The sequence below is a fragment of the Oikopleura dioica genome, chromosome XSR (genome assembly GCF_907165135.1).
Source record: "Oikopleura dioica chromosome XSR, OKI2018_I68_1.0, whole genome shotgun sequence".
In the NCBI taxonomy this organism is placed as follows: domain Eukaryota; kingdom Metazoa; phylum Chordata; class Appendicularia; order Copelata; family Oikopleuridae; genus Oikopleura; species Oikopleura dioica.
The window spans coordinates 4,374,106-4,390,231 of record NC_137294.1 but is presented as its reverse complement, the minus strand read 5'-3'; the positions used below and the strand labels follow the sequence as shown (position 1 = coordinate 4,390,231).

The 16,126-nt window shown below is 41.0% G+C and overlaps 5 protein-coding genes across 6 annotated transcripts; 4 read left to right on the top strand and 1 right to left on the bottom strand.

The window, feature by feature from the left end:
- Positions 1-50: 50 nt before the first annotated feature.
- Positions 51-3,120, top strand: LOC145708883 (uncharacterized). The gene is made up of 2 exons (XM_081786582.1): positions 51-2,010; positions 2,055-3,120. The coding sequence occupies exons 1-2, from the start codon at positions 92-94 to the stop codon at positions 3,118-3,120; spliced, it is 2,985 nt and encodes a 994-aa protein (XP_081642708.1). The 5' UTR covers positions 51-91.
- A 681-nt stretch (positions 3,121-3,801) lies between these two features.
- LOC145708882 (uncharacterized) lies at positions 3,802-4,238 on the top strand. Its single transcript, XM_081786581.1, has 2 exons — positions 3,802-4,099; positions 4,147-4,238. The coding sequence occupies exons 1-2, from the start codon at positions 3,802-3,804 to the stop codon at positions 4,236-4,238; spliced, it is 390 nt and encodes a 129-aa protein (XP_081642707.1).
- A 217-nt stretch (positions 4,239-4,455) lies between these two features.
- On the top strand, positions 4,456-5,408 carry LOC145708881 (uncharacterized). The gene is made up of 4 exons (XM_081786580.1): positions 4,456-4,528; positions 4,630-4,734; positions 4,779-4,958; positions 5,275-5,408. Exons 2-4 carry the CDS (start codon positions 4,641-4,643, stop codon positions 5,406-5,408), a joined length of 408 nt encoding a protein of 135 aa, XP_081642706.1. The 5' UTR covers positions 4,456-4,528; positions 4,630-4,640.
- Positions 5,409-6,738: 1,330 nt separating this feature from the next.
- On the top strand, positions 6,739-10,955 carry LOC145707140 (uncharacterized). Of its 2 annotated transcripts, none has more exons than XM_081784627.1 (10): positions 6,739-6,818; positions 7,385-7,441; positions 7,512-7,637; positions 7,729-7,908; positions 7,957-8,597; positions 8,847-8,877; positions 9,129-9,788; positions 9,833-9,907; positions 9,952-10,380; positions 10,421-10,955. In XM_081784627.1, the coding sequence occupies exons 1-10, from the start codon at positions 6,782-6,784 to the stop codon at positions 10,636-10,638; spliced, it is 2,454 nt and encodes an 817-aa protein (XP_081640753.1). In that variant the 5' UTR covers positions 6,739-6,781; the 3' UTR covers positions 10,639-10,955. The 2 variants fall into 2 exon arrangements, with proteins under 2 accessions (XP_081640753.1, XP_081640752.1); XM_081784626.1 differs by having other exon boundaries at positions 8,775-8,877.
- Positions 10,956-11,195: 240 nt separating this feature from the next.
- On the bottom strand, positions 11,196-15,154 carry LOC145707865 (large neutral amino acids transporter small subunit 4-like). The gene is made up of 9 exons (XM_081785448.1): positions 15,004-15,154; positions 14,254-14,341; positions 13,824-14,074; positions 13,627-13,781; positions 13,233-13,583; positions 13,107-13,192; positions 12,576-13,058; positions 12,372-12,500; positions 11,196-12,330 (listed from the first exon to the last, which is right to left on the bottom strand). The coding sequence occupies exons 1-9, from the start codon at positions 15,063-15,065 to the stop codon at positions 12,199-12,201; spliced, it is 1,737 nt and encodes a 578-aa protein (XP_081641574.1). The 5' UTR covers positions 15,066-15,154; the 3' UTR covers positions 11,196-12,198.
- Positions 15,155-16,126: the final 972 nt, after the last annotated feature.

The window sequence follows — 16,126 nt, the reverse complement described above, 5'->3', positions numbered from 1 at the left end:
GAAACAAATTATTGAAATTTTCAATTGAAAACCCATTATCTAACCATCATCAAAGAGACCATTTCTTTCAAAACAAAGTAAAACTTCATCCATGCCAAACAAATTCCGACGGGTACTCAGAAAAAGAAAAACTACAACAAAAGTGCCAATGACTATAACCGAGGGTTCAGTAAACACGTCAACGATAAAGACAACTACAACCACGACAACTAAAATCACAACGACAACATCCACATCCACAACAACAACAACAACCACAACCACAACAACCACAACAACAAAAACAACCACAACAACCACAACAACACCCACAACAACAACCACAACAACAGAAACCAAGACATCCAAAACAATAACTTTGGCATCAACGAATTCTAGGATCTCAACAATTAATTCCACCCCTAATCTTCCTAAAACCCCTGTACCTATATTTGCGTCACTGATTCAAGCAAGACGAATGGAAAACATTTCTTTACGGCCAAAATGGGCAGACTGGAGTCAGTGGTCTTCTTGCTCAGCAAGTTGTTCCGAGCGTGGAATGCGGAGAAGAACAAGGGGGTGCAGCGGTCCGCGAGGTAGCTGTTTAGTCGACTCAACTAATCCAAAAGAAGAGAAACCCTGGCTTGATATCCAGCGATGCCAGGGGAAGTGTCAAAATTCAGACATGATTATGCTTATGGATCAACCAATAGTTCACTTGCGAACTACAACAACGGCAACAACAACTAGCACAGTAGCTACAACACTCACTAAAGCAACAGCAACATCACAAACAATCAATAAAGCTATTACTCAAATAACGAACAGTGATGCAAATCCTCGCTGGCTAGACTGGCAAGAATGGTCGTCTTGTAGTGGATGCATAAATGGGAACACTGGCCTTCAAAAACGAGCGCGCAAATGTAGCACTTTAGGTGCGGTTTGTTTGAAACTAAAGCCGACGACAGTTAAAAAATTGAGGAAGCCCTGGCTCGATGTGAGAAAGTGCAGTTGTTTGACAATAAAAACATCGACAACGACAGAAAAAAGAACTACCACAACAGCAACTACGACTTCAACTACGACTACAACAACGACTACAGCCACGACTACAACAACGACTTCAACAAAAAGTACAACAACAACTATAAAGACAACAACGAGAGCAAAAATAATGACCACTACAAAAAGAGAAGTTTCAAAGCCAATCGGTAATCCTTTCACTATTTCTGCGTCAAAAACGAAGGGAAATTGGGGAGAATGGGGCATGTGGACTGGATGCTTGGGAAAATGTGGCGAGAATGGTATAAAGAGACGACAGAGAAAGTGTGAAGGGGCTCAGGGTTCCTGTTTACAATCATTGCAAGACATGAAAGACAGACCCTGGATGGAAATTGCTCCCTGTGTGAAAATATGTTCAACAACAACGAAAACAACACAAACGAGTACAACCGTAGAAACTTTTTCTCCGACGGAGTCTGTGTCTTTCATTTCGACTTCAACAACGACTAAGTCAACTACAATGACGGAGGCGCTCAATTCATGGGAAGAATGGGGAAGGTGGAGCTTCTGTCTTGGAAGATGTGGGCAAAAGGGAATGAAAAGACGAATAAGAAGTTGTAGTGGTGATCCTAAATCGTGTACGCCAAAAGATCATTTCGGTCAAAACCCGACGCCTTGGGTCCAAATAGTTCCATGTAAGCCGAATTGTCCCGGAGCACTTCGTACTACACAAGCTCCGAGAACTACGACAGAAAAAATATCAAGAACAGAATTGGAAGATGAAGAAACTGAAGAAGAAGAAAAGGTCGAAACTACGACATTCGAAATGACAACGGAATATTTTGCAAATAGGTGGGGAGGAAAAGAAGTAGAAGAAGAGGAAGAAGAAGAACCCATAGGGTCTATGCTAGCAGACTTTCAAGGGTTCTTAGAAGAAGAAGAAGAGTTTGAGGAAGTCGAAAAAGTAACAAAAGCGCCTAAAAGCTTAGATAATTATCGAAATAAACTGCCTCCAAATCGAATCGTCAGGTTAAAAAACTAGTGATTTTCGAATAACTGGATAATAATTTCAGAAAAAAGGTTGTTGGGTGGACGGAATGGACTAACTGGACGGCTTGTTCTCGCACTTGTGGCGGTGGGATTCAATGGAGAGAGCGTGCATGCCAAAGAGGTTGTCCACATAACCGATCAACTGGCAAAATTTTATCCTATCATCAGGAGCCGAAGTCTTGCGCAATGATCCTTTGTCCAGACGGTCAGACAAGCAGATGGGGAGACTGGAGCGAGTGGGGCTCATGCTCTAAAAAGTGCGGCCAAGGTTTCATGACAAGACATTTATCGTGTGTGGCCGGCCCTTGCAAGAATGAATCGACAAAAACATATCCAACTCAAAAAATGCCCTGTGTTGTGCGTCAGTACTGTAATTTCTGGACAGAATGGGGCGAATGGAGCGAATGCTCCGCCGAATGTGGAGGCGGAAAGAGAAATCGGCGCCGACCATGTTTCAATGGAACGCCAGGACTTCAGGGATGTCCAGGAAGTCAATTCGATGAGGAAGAATGTAATAATTGGAGATGCAATCCGCAACAGAGGCGATACAAACCAGTCAATGAATATGGCATGCCATTGACCGGTGATGGCTATTCGTTGAATCCTTTCAATCAAGAGTGTCTCGACTACCACAACTTCTTCAGAGCAATCCATCGTTTACCAGAGCTCACTTGGAACCCTGATCTAGCTAAAAGTGCCCAGGCTTGGGCTGGTGAGCTAGTTCATCGTGCAAAGCTTGGTCCCAATATGAAGAAAATCGCAAAGAAGACTAAAAACTGGCCACACTCAGAGCAAAACTCGCCCTGGCGCGGTGTAAACATCGGTGAAAACATCGCTTGGGACTTGACAGAAAACGGAAGTCCATGTAGTGAATCAGTTTACCGATGGTACGCCGAGATCTTCTACTTCAATCCAAAAAATCCAACGAAAGGAAGACGTGGAAAAGATCCTGTCGGGCACTTGACTGCACTTCTCTGGCCCGATACAACTAAAATTGGTTGTGGAACTGTTCAACTCCCAATCAAACAGGAACGGTTTCGAGCAAAATTTATGAGAAATATTAAAGACAGTTTCGAAACTATAAATTAGCCTCCGAATACAGTTCCTTCTGTTCTTATGTCTACTTATACAGTATGTCATTACACGCCTCAAGGGAATCATGTCAAGACGATGAAGAAAAACTGGCGTTTCCGTGATCCAAACTACTGTTCTACATATTCAAACTTTAAAGGAACAAATCAGTGCACGAATGCGCAATTTAGCAACTGCCAAGGACTATCAACATCATCTAAATGCGGCTGCGAGAATATTACTGACCAGAAGAAGTTCACAAAGAGAATTGTCAACGATCTTAGGTCCAAGCTCGGCAATACTGTCGAAAATCCGATTTGCACAGGTTTGAAATTATCATTTGCCGCCAATAAAAAATTAATCAAGGGCCTTGTCTCATCTATTGTGAAAATCGGTATGGAACTCGTAATTACTGGCCGAACGAATGCGTTGGAAAGAATTCCTGCCGTTGTGGTCGCTCTGGAGCTATTTGCGACTAATTCAAAATGAACACTTTTATACAAATATTTCCGCTTTACTCATTTTATATAAAAAATATCTGTACAATAAATCGGCTGGCATTTATCAAGGCGTGATGATTGAGTGATAGATTGGCCAAAGCAACTTCAAGTTTGAGCAGTAGCGCGGGAGGTATTTACTTTGGAAGTGAACCCCTTGATTTCAGCGAGCTTCTTCCTCAGTCATAGACTCGAAAAAAGGATGAGCTTCGAAAATGGAAAAACTAGCGACTTGGACGCGGAAGTGATTAAAGCACAGTTCAGAGAAATCACAAAGAGTTTTAACTCACTTAGAGAGAGCATGGCCGCGATGAGGATGAACAACTCCGATTCCGATCAGAGTGAGGACCACGAGATGCAAAAATGGCGAGGAAAGCTTTGCATCAACGGAGAGAGCGAAGATTTCGCGGCGGAAATGCTTCTCCTGCCGAAAGTAAAAGGCTACGGGGAGGATAAACACGGTCGTTTTCAAATGCACTCTCATCTACCGACAGCTCCAGGTGAGCAGCTTTAATTGCTTCCAAAAGTTGTTAAAAATTGCATTTAGGGAAATCTCAGTTTCTCTTCTATCAGAGATATGAGAATGAGCAGAGGACGTTTATCGCGGTGTATAGACGGGTTATCTTTTTTCAATTATAAAGTTATTTCTAATGTATTTTTTTTTTAATTTTTTTTTATGGCAAAATAGAGACATGAGTATAAAGTTAAAAAAAGACTGGAGAAAGGAAAAATCGTTCAGCGAAAAAAGCTGACGAATCGAGTTCGAGCTGAGATTTAGAGTTCGATGATTTATGCTCGGCATTGAGACCGGCTCCTTTCAGAAAGGGCGAAGAGTATATCAAAAGTTAACCCTTTGCCTCAGAAATCACGTAAACTGAGCGGCACATTCCATTGGCGCCGTCAGCTGGGCGAGTTTGTCCTTGAACCAGGCCTGGGAAGAGTTTGTAGCTCGATTTAGAAATCCAGAGACAACCCAGCTCGACATGAAACCGCTCTTCAATCCAATTAACTGCACTTAATCCCTGAATAGAGACAAAGGAAATGCAAGACCCCATGAAGGAATACTCACTCAAATCAACAGAAACTCAGGAAGAAGAAATGGATACAACTACCGAACAGGCAACTAGAGAAAAAGGTACGATTTCTCTTCCCAAACGTTTTTTTGAAAAAAAAATTAAGAGACTGGAGAAATTTCGGAATCAGTCACCGAAACTGCAGGCGAACTATCTCAGAAAGAAGGGGATACAGAAAAATCCGCATCTACTTGCTCGGAACATTTTCTTGATGACGACGATGAACTTGGCAAAACACGAGCGAGCGATCACGCCGATACTCAGTCACTGAACAATACTGATGTTGGTAAGGAAAGAACATTCAGTTCAATCAAATGTAATTTTTATTTAAATAAAGAAGATCAAGCTTTTTATTGAAGGTAGACTTTTTGATAATTGAAATGCTGTTTGCTTGATTATAATAATCCAGCTGAGAGAGGGTCTTAATTTTATAAAGCGATTGATAGCGGGTCATCACTGTGCTTTCAAAGTGCGTATTGATTAGGTTCAGGGCAATGAGTTTAGTGAGTTAGATGACTTAATCCAAGCGGAATACAAATGAAAGTAATCTCTTACGCGTACAGGAGTGATCGATTCGATTGATTTTTGTAAATTTCGTTTAGAACTTGACTTGGCGCAGAAATTAGCGGCTGATGCAATTTCCGCTGCTGTAGCGCAGATGAAGAACGAGACCACTCGAAATGAAGAAACACTCAAAGAAGAGACCAGCCCAGTAGAAGGTATTTTTGATGCTTGAATAACGAGAGAGTTGATGTTCTTACAAGACGACAAGGGTTTGTAAAAGATGCCAAAACGGGTGTATTTTGAATAGTTGTTTTTATATTTTTGAAGAGCTTTTATACCATAAATAGTTTATTTTATTAAGATTTATCCAAAGTTCTCATCGCATTACTTTCGTTTTCATTTCAAAGACTGAGATTCTCCTCCATGATTTCACTTTTTTCTCGGACTCCCTTTTCAAATCTCTTCGCATGAACAACACAAAGTCTATATTTTTTTTTCGAGGCGGAGCTTGTTACTATGGTCAGAATCAGTAATTGGCGCGAGTAAAACTTTAGGAGAACCAGTGCCTTGTCTGAGAACGGGAGAGGGCTGCCATAACGTGGATCTCAGAGGAGCTTAGATTCGATAAGATATTTCTTTGTGCGGGTGCCTTTAGAGGATAATTACGAAAGCTCGGCGCCGGTGATTTATTTTCAAAATAGAACAGGATTACATCACAAAGGGGGTATTGGCGAGGTATGCACATCTGAATTTATGATTCTTGGCCGGCGGAACCGCTCTAGCGTACCACGTGCCATAATTGAGCTCCTCCGTTTCACGTTGACTCGTCACTCACCTGAAAATACCGATTACTGGTAGTTGTGTTCTCCTTAATTTCAAATTCCGGAATGGGTTTAGAACTAAAACCTTTAAAAATGCACACATTTGAGTTCCTTGATTATTGTTTTATTTTACTCAATAGCTTCTGGAGGGGATTCATGCATACGAGTGGTGTTGTAGATAAATATGCATTTATTGGCATTGGTGCTTTAATTTTCATATTCACATTCACTTTTTGGAATGACTGAATCGCTTTGTTTGATGAACAAGCAATTCACGGTTGGTCAAGCACCAAAAGGGACATTTCACTTGACCCGATCGGCAGATTTGGAAGAAGATCTACCTGTTCTGATTTCAACGCTAAATATTTCAAATTCAAGAGATAAAGAAAAACAACAAATTCAAAGGTGAATTGCTCTTAATTTCAATTCAAAATTGATATATAATTTATAACAAACGGATACAAGAAGAAACGAATTTGTTATACTAAATCTCATTTGAAGGAAATGAAATTAAGAGAGCATGACAAGGCGCTTTCGAATGTCATCTTGACACTATCAGTTTACGCTGTGAAGGGGCGCGTAACGATAGTAAAAGCGCAGGGACTCCCTGCCAGGGAGGAAGTAGGTTGGCCAGGACTCAGAGTAAAATTGTAATGACATGCAAAATGGTACGATGCGGTGCCCCCGGGGGTTGAGGGGCACATTATCAATATGCCTAGGAAGAGAGCGCAAACTTTCTTTCGGAAAAGCAAAAAAGCCATGACCTGAATATCATTTTTTGGAAATGAACGCAAGCCAGCGAGTTCAGCCAGTCGAGACAGGTAACCGACCCCGGGCGTGTCATTAATCTGAAAGTAAATCCTCGGATCACCGGCGAGCCCCTCTCAGCAGGGAGCCGCGATAACTAACTCGCCGCCCGCTCCCGATCATTTTTTAAATTCTCTAATATTTTAACCCATTCTCTTTTTCGATTTATCGCGGCTTCAAAGCCCTCCCCCGCAGATTTCCGACTTTCGTCGATTTTAAACGCATCGAGAGAAAGGCGAGAGAAAATATTTTCTGTAGGAAATGGTCACAAAAAAACGAAGGTAAAGAAAAATCGCTGCCTTTTTGCAGAAACGAGAGAAATGTTGAGATTTTTAGAAAATGGAAAGATTCTTAGTTTTTCAGGTTGATAAATGAGTGCTTTTCTTCTTTGAGATTATGGGATATTCGAAATTCCTTAGAATGCACGTTTGAAATTTGTCTTGCTTAAAATATTTGTGAGAAAGCGGCCCTCTTCTATTTATCAGTTTGGGGTGACGCCTGTTGCGTTATCGATATACTATGCTCCCACCAGCAGTGCGAAATTATCGACATCTTCGCTTTCTTAATTCCTTTCATTCAGTCGCTGAAACAGAGAACGACATGGCAGCTCAGTGCCAGGACGACTCGCGCACTTCAAGTAAGTTTCCAATATTTTTATACTCTGTTGTTGATTAAATTTCTTATTCGGCAAATAATGTCTACTCTAGCAAAACTGCTCTCCCTCGCAAATGAAGAGGATGAAACCGAGCAGGAAGCCGCCGTTGTGCTTGTCGAAACTCGTAGCGAAAAAGTGCTGGATACAGTCGATGAAGAGCCAACTCGACTTTCGCCTGGTAAGTTATCAGTTTTATTTCTTACTTGTAGTTTTTAACGATATCTTTGAATTGACAAGAATTTGATTTTATTTATTAACAATTCAATCAGTGCCGACGAAAGATGCGTCAGAGTCAGTTGAAGTCAACGAGGACAACATCGATACTGAAGCCGAGAAGATGACAACAACACCTGAACTTGAAAAGCCAGATGACTTGGAAAAAGTTGATAAGGAGGAGAAGAAAGATTCAGATACGAAGGAAGATAAAGTGAACGAAAATAAATCTCCAGGTACATCAGTTTCCAGACTCATATCATAGGGTTCATTCAAATTTTAAGAGACAATTATCCATCGTGAAGAGCCGGTAGAGGTTCTTGAAGATACCCAGGCCGTCCAAGAAGTCGCTGCATTGGAAAAGCCGGAGAAAAAAGAAGGTGCGACAAGTGAAAGCGATGAAGAAGAGCTCAGTGAAATAACGACTTCGGAGAGCATCGGAACAAAAATCCAAGAACTGGCACGTATCGCTAGTCAGGCAGCGGCGGAAAATGAAGAAGAACAGCCGAAGAGCGATATTAGTGAAGAAAAGAGGAAATCTGAAACCGAGTCGGACGTTCTCGCGGAAGTGACAGAAAGTGCACCCGAGAAAAGTGTGATAGATCGTCAAGAGGAAGAAAATTATGAGCGAAAAGAATCTTCTAGCGCTGAGATACAGGAAAAATCTACTGAAGAAAACGCAGCAATGCTCGTGGAAGAAGATTTAAACGAGGTGAATGAATCCGTAACAGATGCAGAGGCACAGGAACCCAAAGAAGAAGTATCTCAAGAAAAAGTACCTGAGGTAGAACCTGTGCCAGCGGAGGTGATTTCAACAAACTTTTCAACGGAGACAGAAGTCACAGCCGCTTCTTTGATTACTCCGAATGATACTCTCGATAATGAAAACGAGAGCGATCCATCTATGCTCAATGTGGCAGACAAGGTAATTCGATGCACGTACGAAAATTTACTAACTATCTTATATCGTCATACGGGTTCATTGATCAACTCACATTTACTCATATCAAAGAGTTAAAGTGTCACTTATCCACCAAATCTCCGTAATGCATGATAAAAGAAGAGTAGTTGCATGTTGCACTCGTAGAAAGTTTAATTCAAGGTCACGCTTCATGAACGTTCCATCCAGCTCGTCACTGCTGGAATGATTCCATCACGTAAAAGCTCAATTCAGACCGACATCGCCGATTCATCCACCGTTGAAGGTAAACATCAATTTCAATTGCTTCCCTAGGGAACGATTAAATCCAGACTAGTTATACACTGAGGGTGATATTTTGACTTTTACAAATAATATGTATGAAAAGATATGACTAATTACAAAACTAAACCTTGAATTTATGCGAAAATGCTAAGAAAAACTTTCTGAGAATCAGTTTAACCAGTACCGTTTATAATATAGAAACTACAAAATGACTGCTGGCGCAAAAACTTACGTCTGTTAACATTCTTTCAGAAGTACTGCCAATCAGTACCAGAAAATCAAGGTCATCATCTTCATCTTCTAATGGGCATAAAGACGAAAATCCTGTTGAATCAACTCCAAATATCGTGGAGGCAAAAGAAGAGGCGCCAATCGAGTCTCCCGCCGAGCCAGAAAGTATTGAGATTGAGGGAGAAGCCTTGGCAACCTCTCCCGAAGAATCTCCACTTGAGACATCTGAAAAGAGAAGTTCTTCCCCTGAAGCGGCGCCACTTGAACCGGAAAAGTCTGCTGAGCACAAGACAGACCAAATTGCACCAGTCGAGAGAGTCGAGGCAACGGAGACTATTGAAGAGGAGAAAATGGTCGTTGAAGACAAGGAAGATACCAAGATGTCATCTGATGCTGAATCAGAACTAAAGGAGCCTCTACCAGAAAAAGAGGAAATAGAGGCATCGCTATCCCCTGTTTCTGACGAAACGAAGCTTAGTGTAGAAACTACCTCTTCTGTTCTCGATAATGACGATACTCAGGAGACCACTTCAACTTCCTTGGCAAATATTCCATCTCCCATCGAGCCTAACTCGCCAGCTGAAATACCTGATATGTCTGATGTCACTTCTTCGGAAGCACCCCCGATGAAGGAGCAAGATTCTAGCTCTGTTCCAGATGAGGAAATACCAACCGCAAAAGGTTGCATTTAACTATCTAACAGTGTCTTTATTTATATATTTTAGTTGTCGAATCTGATACAACAGTTACATCAGTAGAAACTCTTCCAGAAGTGCCGAAACCAGCAGAGGAACCAAATCGTAAGTAACGAGAAAATATGTTCCTCATTCCTGTATAAATTTAGTGGAAGACGATGCCACTGGGTCCGAAAATACAGTAACTGCGGAAAAGCCAGAAGCGGCGACTGATTCAAAGGAACCTGACGAAAATCTTCCCTTGGTGAAAGAATCGATCGACGTGCCAACGGAAACCCACGTCCCTTCTTCTTCCGACACTGAGTCCGAACCCACTGTCATTCTTCCCGAGAGTAAGCTCGAAATGGAGGAAACCGACTTGGCTAGTGAAATCGTGAAGGAAGTCGAAGAGCGAATTTCGAAATCTGAAATGGAAGCAAATAATCTCAAAGAAGTTAAGGCTGAGGAGAAATCCGAGGCTGACGTTCAGGTTGCTGAAGAAGTGCTCCAAAAAGATGTTTCAGAAGAAGTCGCTCCCGAAGAAGATTCCGTCGTTCAAGAGGTCGTCGCTGTAGTCGTGGACGAGTCTGCTGCGCCAGGTTTTAAGATTTTTATTCAGCATATAATTACTCTTTTCAGACGCTCCCGGGAAGCCACTCCGCTCCAAAAAGTCGCCATCATCGTCAGACAACGAGGAAACACCTGGCGCGCTCGCTGCAGAGAATGAAACCCCGAAAAATAAAGACGTCAAGGATGAACTTCCGACGCCAGAGTTAATCGACGACAAGCTTTCTGACGTGAGGAAGAAAAACAAGTCACGACGAAAGCGCGACATAGTCACCTGCAAGTGCTGTTAGTACAAGTGACTGTATTTAACTGTTCCAGCATACGACTCATATGAGAAACCAATCTCGACCCAACAAACACAAAACCCTAACCGACTTCAAACTGTTTACAGCTCTTTGGAGAGCAGCTGTATCATGCCTTTATTTAAATAGTAATCATTCTTCAGACTTTGTGCTAACCTCAAACCCTTCGCCTCTTCTTCCTACTCTACTCTCTATTTTGTTCTGCTTTTTCCTCTTTCCTTTTTCTTACTATTTGTCTTTTGTCAACTGTACAGAGACGGACACTAGTAACACGATGAAATACAATTGTAAAGAACTAAAAAATACCTAAAATTCAACAAAAAAAAACAAGTTTCACTGATTTCTACTCATTTTTACAGTCGCATATTTGAATTTCATTCATTTTTAGCAATCTTTTAAAAGCTCCCAATTATATAAAAAAGAAGTGTTTAAACGTTCGGTAATTGGCATGTTTGAAAAGAGTTCAAAAGTAAGCCTGCTTTATTTCGCTTATGCTAAGCCTGAATAGAGCGACATGATTTTTCAGCCTTCTTGTGAGGTGAAAAAACATTTTTTGAAATCTATATCTGTAAGTGTGTATTGTTGGTATTATGTTGCTCTAAGGCTTAGAGTCTAAGCTTTGCAATTTTGTCAGGAAATCAGATTCAAACATTCAATTTACTTCCAATGACGGAGTACGAATATCACTGTGGACAACATTGTTCATTTTTGTACAAACTGTATTTGCAGTCAGCGCGATAAACAGAGCTGGCCGAGAACTACATTTGCATCAGCCATTGCAGTCATAAAAAGGGAAGATAATAAAAAGCGCAATAGACGGGATTTTAAAATATGTGTTAAATTATTGAACAGCCATTTTAATGATAGAAGGCTATTTCAGGTACAACTATCTAAAACAATGCACCGCTTGTTTCTATACGCCCGTTGGGATCGAATTATGCGAACTCTTGTAAATTATACGTTATAATTTAACATTTTTATATGACGAAAAAGGCTCTAACAACTCTGTGTTTCTAAAATCTGAAATTTAGGACTCATTAATTATGAGCGTTGACTGTAGCCTTCAGAGTAGCATTCCCTCGTTCATTCTTGTAGCCTACAGAGAATAATCAACGGTCGTATAGAAAGCGCGGATGATGATAAAACTTTGAAACTTTAAACACCAAGTGAACTTAGGACGCACCGGAACTTGGAAAAATCATGGAACTTGAAAAGAGATCATGAAGGATTTGGGTTGTACAGTTTAAATACTTGTGGCTGAGAGAAACGGGGAGGTCTGTTCAGATAAGCTGCCAGTTCTGGCGTTTCAGAATTATGATTAGATAATATGTAAAGCAAACAAAACAACTAAACGAACATAACCTACATTAAACTCAGCAGACGAATTGCTGCTATTTAAATAGATAAACAGTCTACTGTTGAAAACAAAACTCAAACTCTTGGGTAGACATGATTATGAGCGGGTAAAAGTTGAATCATCGAAAAACATCCAAGTGGCAAACCGAGCCGCAAAAAAAAGCAAGATAAGAAGCTAGTTACGAAGAAAGATTAAGATTCGTTATTGTTTCGGTTTTCTTCTTCGATTTTCTTGAGATCTCTTTCGGTCTTGTTGGCAAAAATATGAAGATAGATAGGCAAGAAACCGCCAGCGATTGATGCGAGGAGCAGGGCCAAGTTAAGCTAAACATTTGATAGAGTTAGAATGTAGTTTGTCAGCTTACATAGTATGGGTTTCCATTAAGTACGTTGAAAACAAGAGATTCGAAGGGAATCATGATAAACGAGAAAGTTCCTCCGGCAATGGAGCCAAGGCCAGTTAACTTCCCGATGTGGGCCATGTGGAAAACCTGTTTTTCAGTTCATAAACTGACGTTCAAATTTGCGATCAGCATAAATTCAACAATAAGAATTCGGAACTGTTCCTGGACGTAGAGACCAGCGGCTGACGAATGAATAAGTGTTCTTATGACAGTGTGGAGGACAAATGTAATCACTTGGATATCAATGTTATCCTGGAGAAGGATTAAGTAACCGAAAACGAGTAAGCATCCGACAGTGATAAAATAGGCATCGCGAGTGTTGCGCAACTGCTGGACTCTCTTGTAGGTAACGCCGCTACTGTTATTTGATTCTGTGGCTTTGTCACTGTCGCTCTTCGCGGAGATAAGGGGAATGCCGTCGTCACGGTTGCTGGGTGAGTCTGCGATAGGTGTTGGGTTTTCTTTCGACTGCGCGAACTTGCGGTCCAAAACGTAGCCGATTGGAATAGACCAGAGAATACAGAGTGGTTGGAGGTAGCCAAAGAGCGAAGAGTTGTCGTCAACTATCTTTTTGATTTCTTGCTCATCTGTTATGTCCGACATCTTCGCCGCGTTCTCAAACCAGATTGTCATACTACCAATGTAGTACTAAAATATGGTCATAATTTCGCGATTACAGAACCGTGATTTACTTACAGAGAGCCGCAACACGGTGATGCACATAGTAATGAGGGACAAAGCACATGGGATGGAAAACAAGACGTCTTTGAAGGGTGGAATGTCTGAAGCGGAAATTAGTGGTACATCAAAATAATTATATACCATCAGCAGCTGTTTCTTTCTTGTCTTCATCTTTGTCGTCGTCGTTTTTGTTCTCTGAGCCTGGCTCAGGAATAGGCTCGACGGGGGTATCAACCCAACCCTCAATGAACGATGCGAGAGCAAGAGCGAAGTGCATAAGCATACAACCGCTAAAGGAAAGAATGCCCTTGTCGAATGCCAAAAAGAGAAGAGGATAAACAATAGCTGAAGCATTATAGGATCCGATAAGAAGAGCGCAGACGGTCGACCTTCCATTAGGGAAAAAGTTGGCAAGTTGGAAACCAGTGAAGATGTATAAAATACCACCCATGCCATTCAAAAGCACAGCAGGAGTGATAAGCCAGGCCATAGCTAGAGTAATTGCTGGAGGGATAAATAAAAAGACACGCCTCACCTCGAGGATCACTTTCAACCAGGACGAACAAGATGCAAGAAATGGCAAACCCGGCCATTCCACACAGTCGCAAAAGACGTGTTCCATATTTGTCCATGATGAGACCGTAAACCATTGTTGAACCAGAAAGGAATGAAGTACCGATTGTGTAGTAACTTCAATCAAAAAGTAAAAGAAACTCGAAGGACAAAACTTACGTGTTCATGTTAGATGCCTGCGCTGCACAGCCCATGACCCATTCCTTTTCTTCGACTCGCGAGGACCACTCATCAACAGAATAGTTGCTGAAGTATTTTGTAGAGCACAAATTCTCGTTCCAGAGTTTGTCCTGTTCATTGCCCTTCAGCGAACGAAAGTATTCGAGACCTTCATCATCTTGCTTTGCCAAGTAGTCGGATTTCCATTTGTCTGCATCAAAGTATTGACAATCCTCGATGCAGAGTTGGGACTAAATATAAAGAATGATAAGTTGGCCTGTCACGCTATTTCTTGATTGGCACTTTGAACGTTTTTTAAACGTGTGAAAAAGAGGTGTTAATAACTGGCCACACTCGTAAGTGACAAAGCTTTTAGTACTTGTAAATCAAACTGGAATAAAATACAGATATTACTATAAAGCGTACTTACGGCGCATCCGAAACTCAGCAACATGTTTTGAAGTGACGCCCAGCCAAACAGGGGAGCTGCAAAAAGCATATTCTCCACAATTGAAACGCTTTATTTCGGTTACAATTTAAGAGTTTAGGTTGAGTTTGACTATACGGCATTTAGATGAATTACCATAAGAATTTTTCGGGCAAAAAAATTTTTTTTGAGATATTGGTATATTCTGAAAGTCCAAGTCAAAATTAGTCGATTCCCAAATTTCTAGGGCTCAATGACGTCATTATGACGTCATTTATGATGAGTAAATGTCCGAAAAGGCTCCAAATTCATGAAACTTTGGAACGCTTTTTGAGGCTGTTTTTGCTGGAAATAGATTTTTCTATTGATGGCATGTTGTTCGCCATCAAAAACTACGTAGGGACCCGAGGTTTATTTTTCGAACCGACCGGTTTCAAAAATTGAACCGGTCGGTAATGGTTGATATTCAATGGTTTGATCCCGGGTCCCTACGTAGTTTTTCATGGAAAATCCGAATCCGTCGAGAAAAATAAAATTAAAAAACGTTTTCGGCTCGAAAAAGCGTTCCAAAGACAAAATTTTCAAATCAGCCCGATGACGTCATAATGACGTCATCTGACCCTAGAATTTGGTGATTCTGTATAACTTTTTACGGGCTTTCAGAATATACCAATATCTCAAAAAAAATTTTTTTGCCCGAAAAATTCTTATGGTAATTCATCTAACTAAATTAGTAGAATCTAGTAACCGTTCATGAAGACCGTCCATCGACGAGCCCGCACCGATTCAACAGTGGGAGGACTGAAGACTCCCATTAGACACGAACTCCCGTTCTTTCGATCTCTAGATAGAAAAGAGGATGAGGGGCGCTTTCTATGCGATTCGGAAGAATGAGAACGTGGACTTGTGAGAAAAAGGAATGGCAAGGGGCGTGAGTGAAAAGGAGCTGCTGTGAAAGAGCCGCGATATTCGATAAGGCAGTCCTGAGAATATATAATAAACACTGGGAAAATGACGAACGCAACTAGAAAAGATAAACTAATTATTGATTAGTAATTAATGCATTCAGGATCGACGTCAATTACATTCTAAGCTCTTCATGTTTGTGCTTACAGCGCGTATTCCAATTCAAATGCTAGTAAAAATAATCACGCCTATCCAAAAAGAGAGCTTCTCTCAAAATTCAAATCGGTCCCCATTTTAATTATTTTTAGAAGTATAAAAACAACGGTACTTTCTTATATATTATTAGTATATAATTTTGGCTATTTGTTTCTCGAAATAATTTATAAAAAATATGAAAACTAATTACCTAAGGAAGAAGTAAAATCTGCGCCAGAAGTTGACCAAGATTAATAAGCGCGCTTCTCTACTTGGCCTTATGAAGACCCATAAAAACAAAAATCTATGATGTGTGGCAATATTGGAACTTGTCCAAGAAGAGATCTACGAGACAGAATGACCTCGAAATTTCGCCCAATTATTTACTCAGCGCTGCTCAAAGTCTTTCCTCTGAACAGGTCGTTTTTTTTAAGAAAAATAGTAAATCTCCACTCTACAGATTTCTACTGGGGCCTCTGAACAGTTTGCGCCTGGGCTCGGCAATCTGACCTGAGTAAAACCCTGAGTCAGGCCTCTGAGTACTGAGTACACAGGGCCTGACCTGTGTGCCTGAGTAAAATCGAGGCCCGAGAAAAACCCTGAGCCTGACCCTGACCTGAGTTAAAAGACAGGCCTGAGTTGCTCACACAGGGCCTGAGTAAGCGAAAAAAAACACAAAAAAGGGTCAATTTGCAACGTCAAGGGGGTCAAAATACAACTGTCACTTGATTTTCCGTATTATGGGCGATTTTGTGATTAAAAGTTATATGTTATC

Bases quoted from the DNA above. Each gene is read 5' to 3' on its own strand.
- LOC145707140 (XM_081784626.1), top strand. From the start codon at position 6,782: ATGAACGCAAGCCAGCGAGTTCAGCCAGTCGAGACAG. The intron at 7,638-7,728 runs GTAAGTTATCAG...CAATTCAATCAG, and splicing joins GCCAACTCGACTTTCGCCTG to TGCCGACGAAAGATGCGTCA. The intron at 7,909-7,956 runs GTACATCAGTTT...TCAAATTTTAAG, and splicing joins GAACGAAAATAAATCTCCAG to AGACAATTATCCATCGTGAA.
- LOC145708881 (XM_081786580.1), top strand. From the start codon at position 4,641: ATGCAAGACCCCATGAAGGAATACTCACTCAAATCAACAGAAACTCAG. The intron at 4,735-4,778 runs GTACGATTTCTC...AAAAAAATTAAG, and splicing joins ACAGGCAACTAGAGAAAAAG to AGACTGGAGAAATTTCGGAA. The intron at 4,959-5,274 runs GTAAGGAAAGAA...AATTTCGTTTAG, and splicing joins ACTGAACAATACTGATGTTG to AACTTGACTTGGCGCAGAAA.
- LOC145707865 (XM_081785448.1), bottom strand. From the start codon at position 15,065: ATGGGAGTCTTCAGTCCTCCCACTGTTGAATCGGTGCGGGCTCGTCGA. The intron at 14,075-14,253 runs GTAAGTACGCTT...CTTTATATTTAG, and splicing joins TGCTGAGTTTCGGATGCGCC to TCCCAACTCTGCATCGAGGA. The intron at 12,501-12,575 runs CAGGAACAGTTC...TGAACTGAAAAA, and splicing joins CAGCCGCTGGTCTCTACGTC to CAGGTTTTCCACATGGCCCA.
- LOC145708883 (XM_081786582.1), top strand. From the start codon at position 92: ATGCCAAACAAATTCCGACGGGTACTCAGAAAAAGAAAAACTACAACA. The intron at 2,011-2,054 runs GTTAAAAAACTA...TAATAATTTCAG, and splicing joins CCTCCAAATCGAATCGTCAG to AAAAAAGGTTGTTGGGTGGA.
- LOC145708882 (XM_081786581.1), top strand. From the start codon at position 3,802: ATGAGCTTCGAAAATGGAAAAACTAGCGACTTGGACGCGGAAGTGATT. The intron at 4,100-4,146 runs GTGAGCAGCTTT...AATTGCATTTAG, and splicing joins TCATCTACCGACAGCTCCAG to GGAAATCTCAGTTTCTCTTC.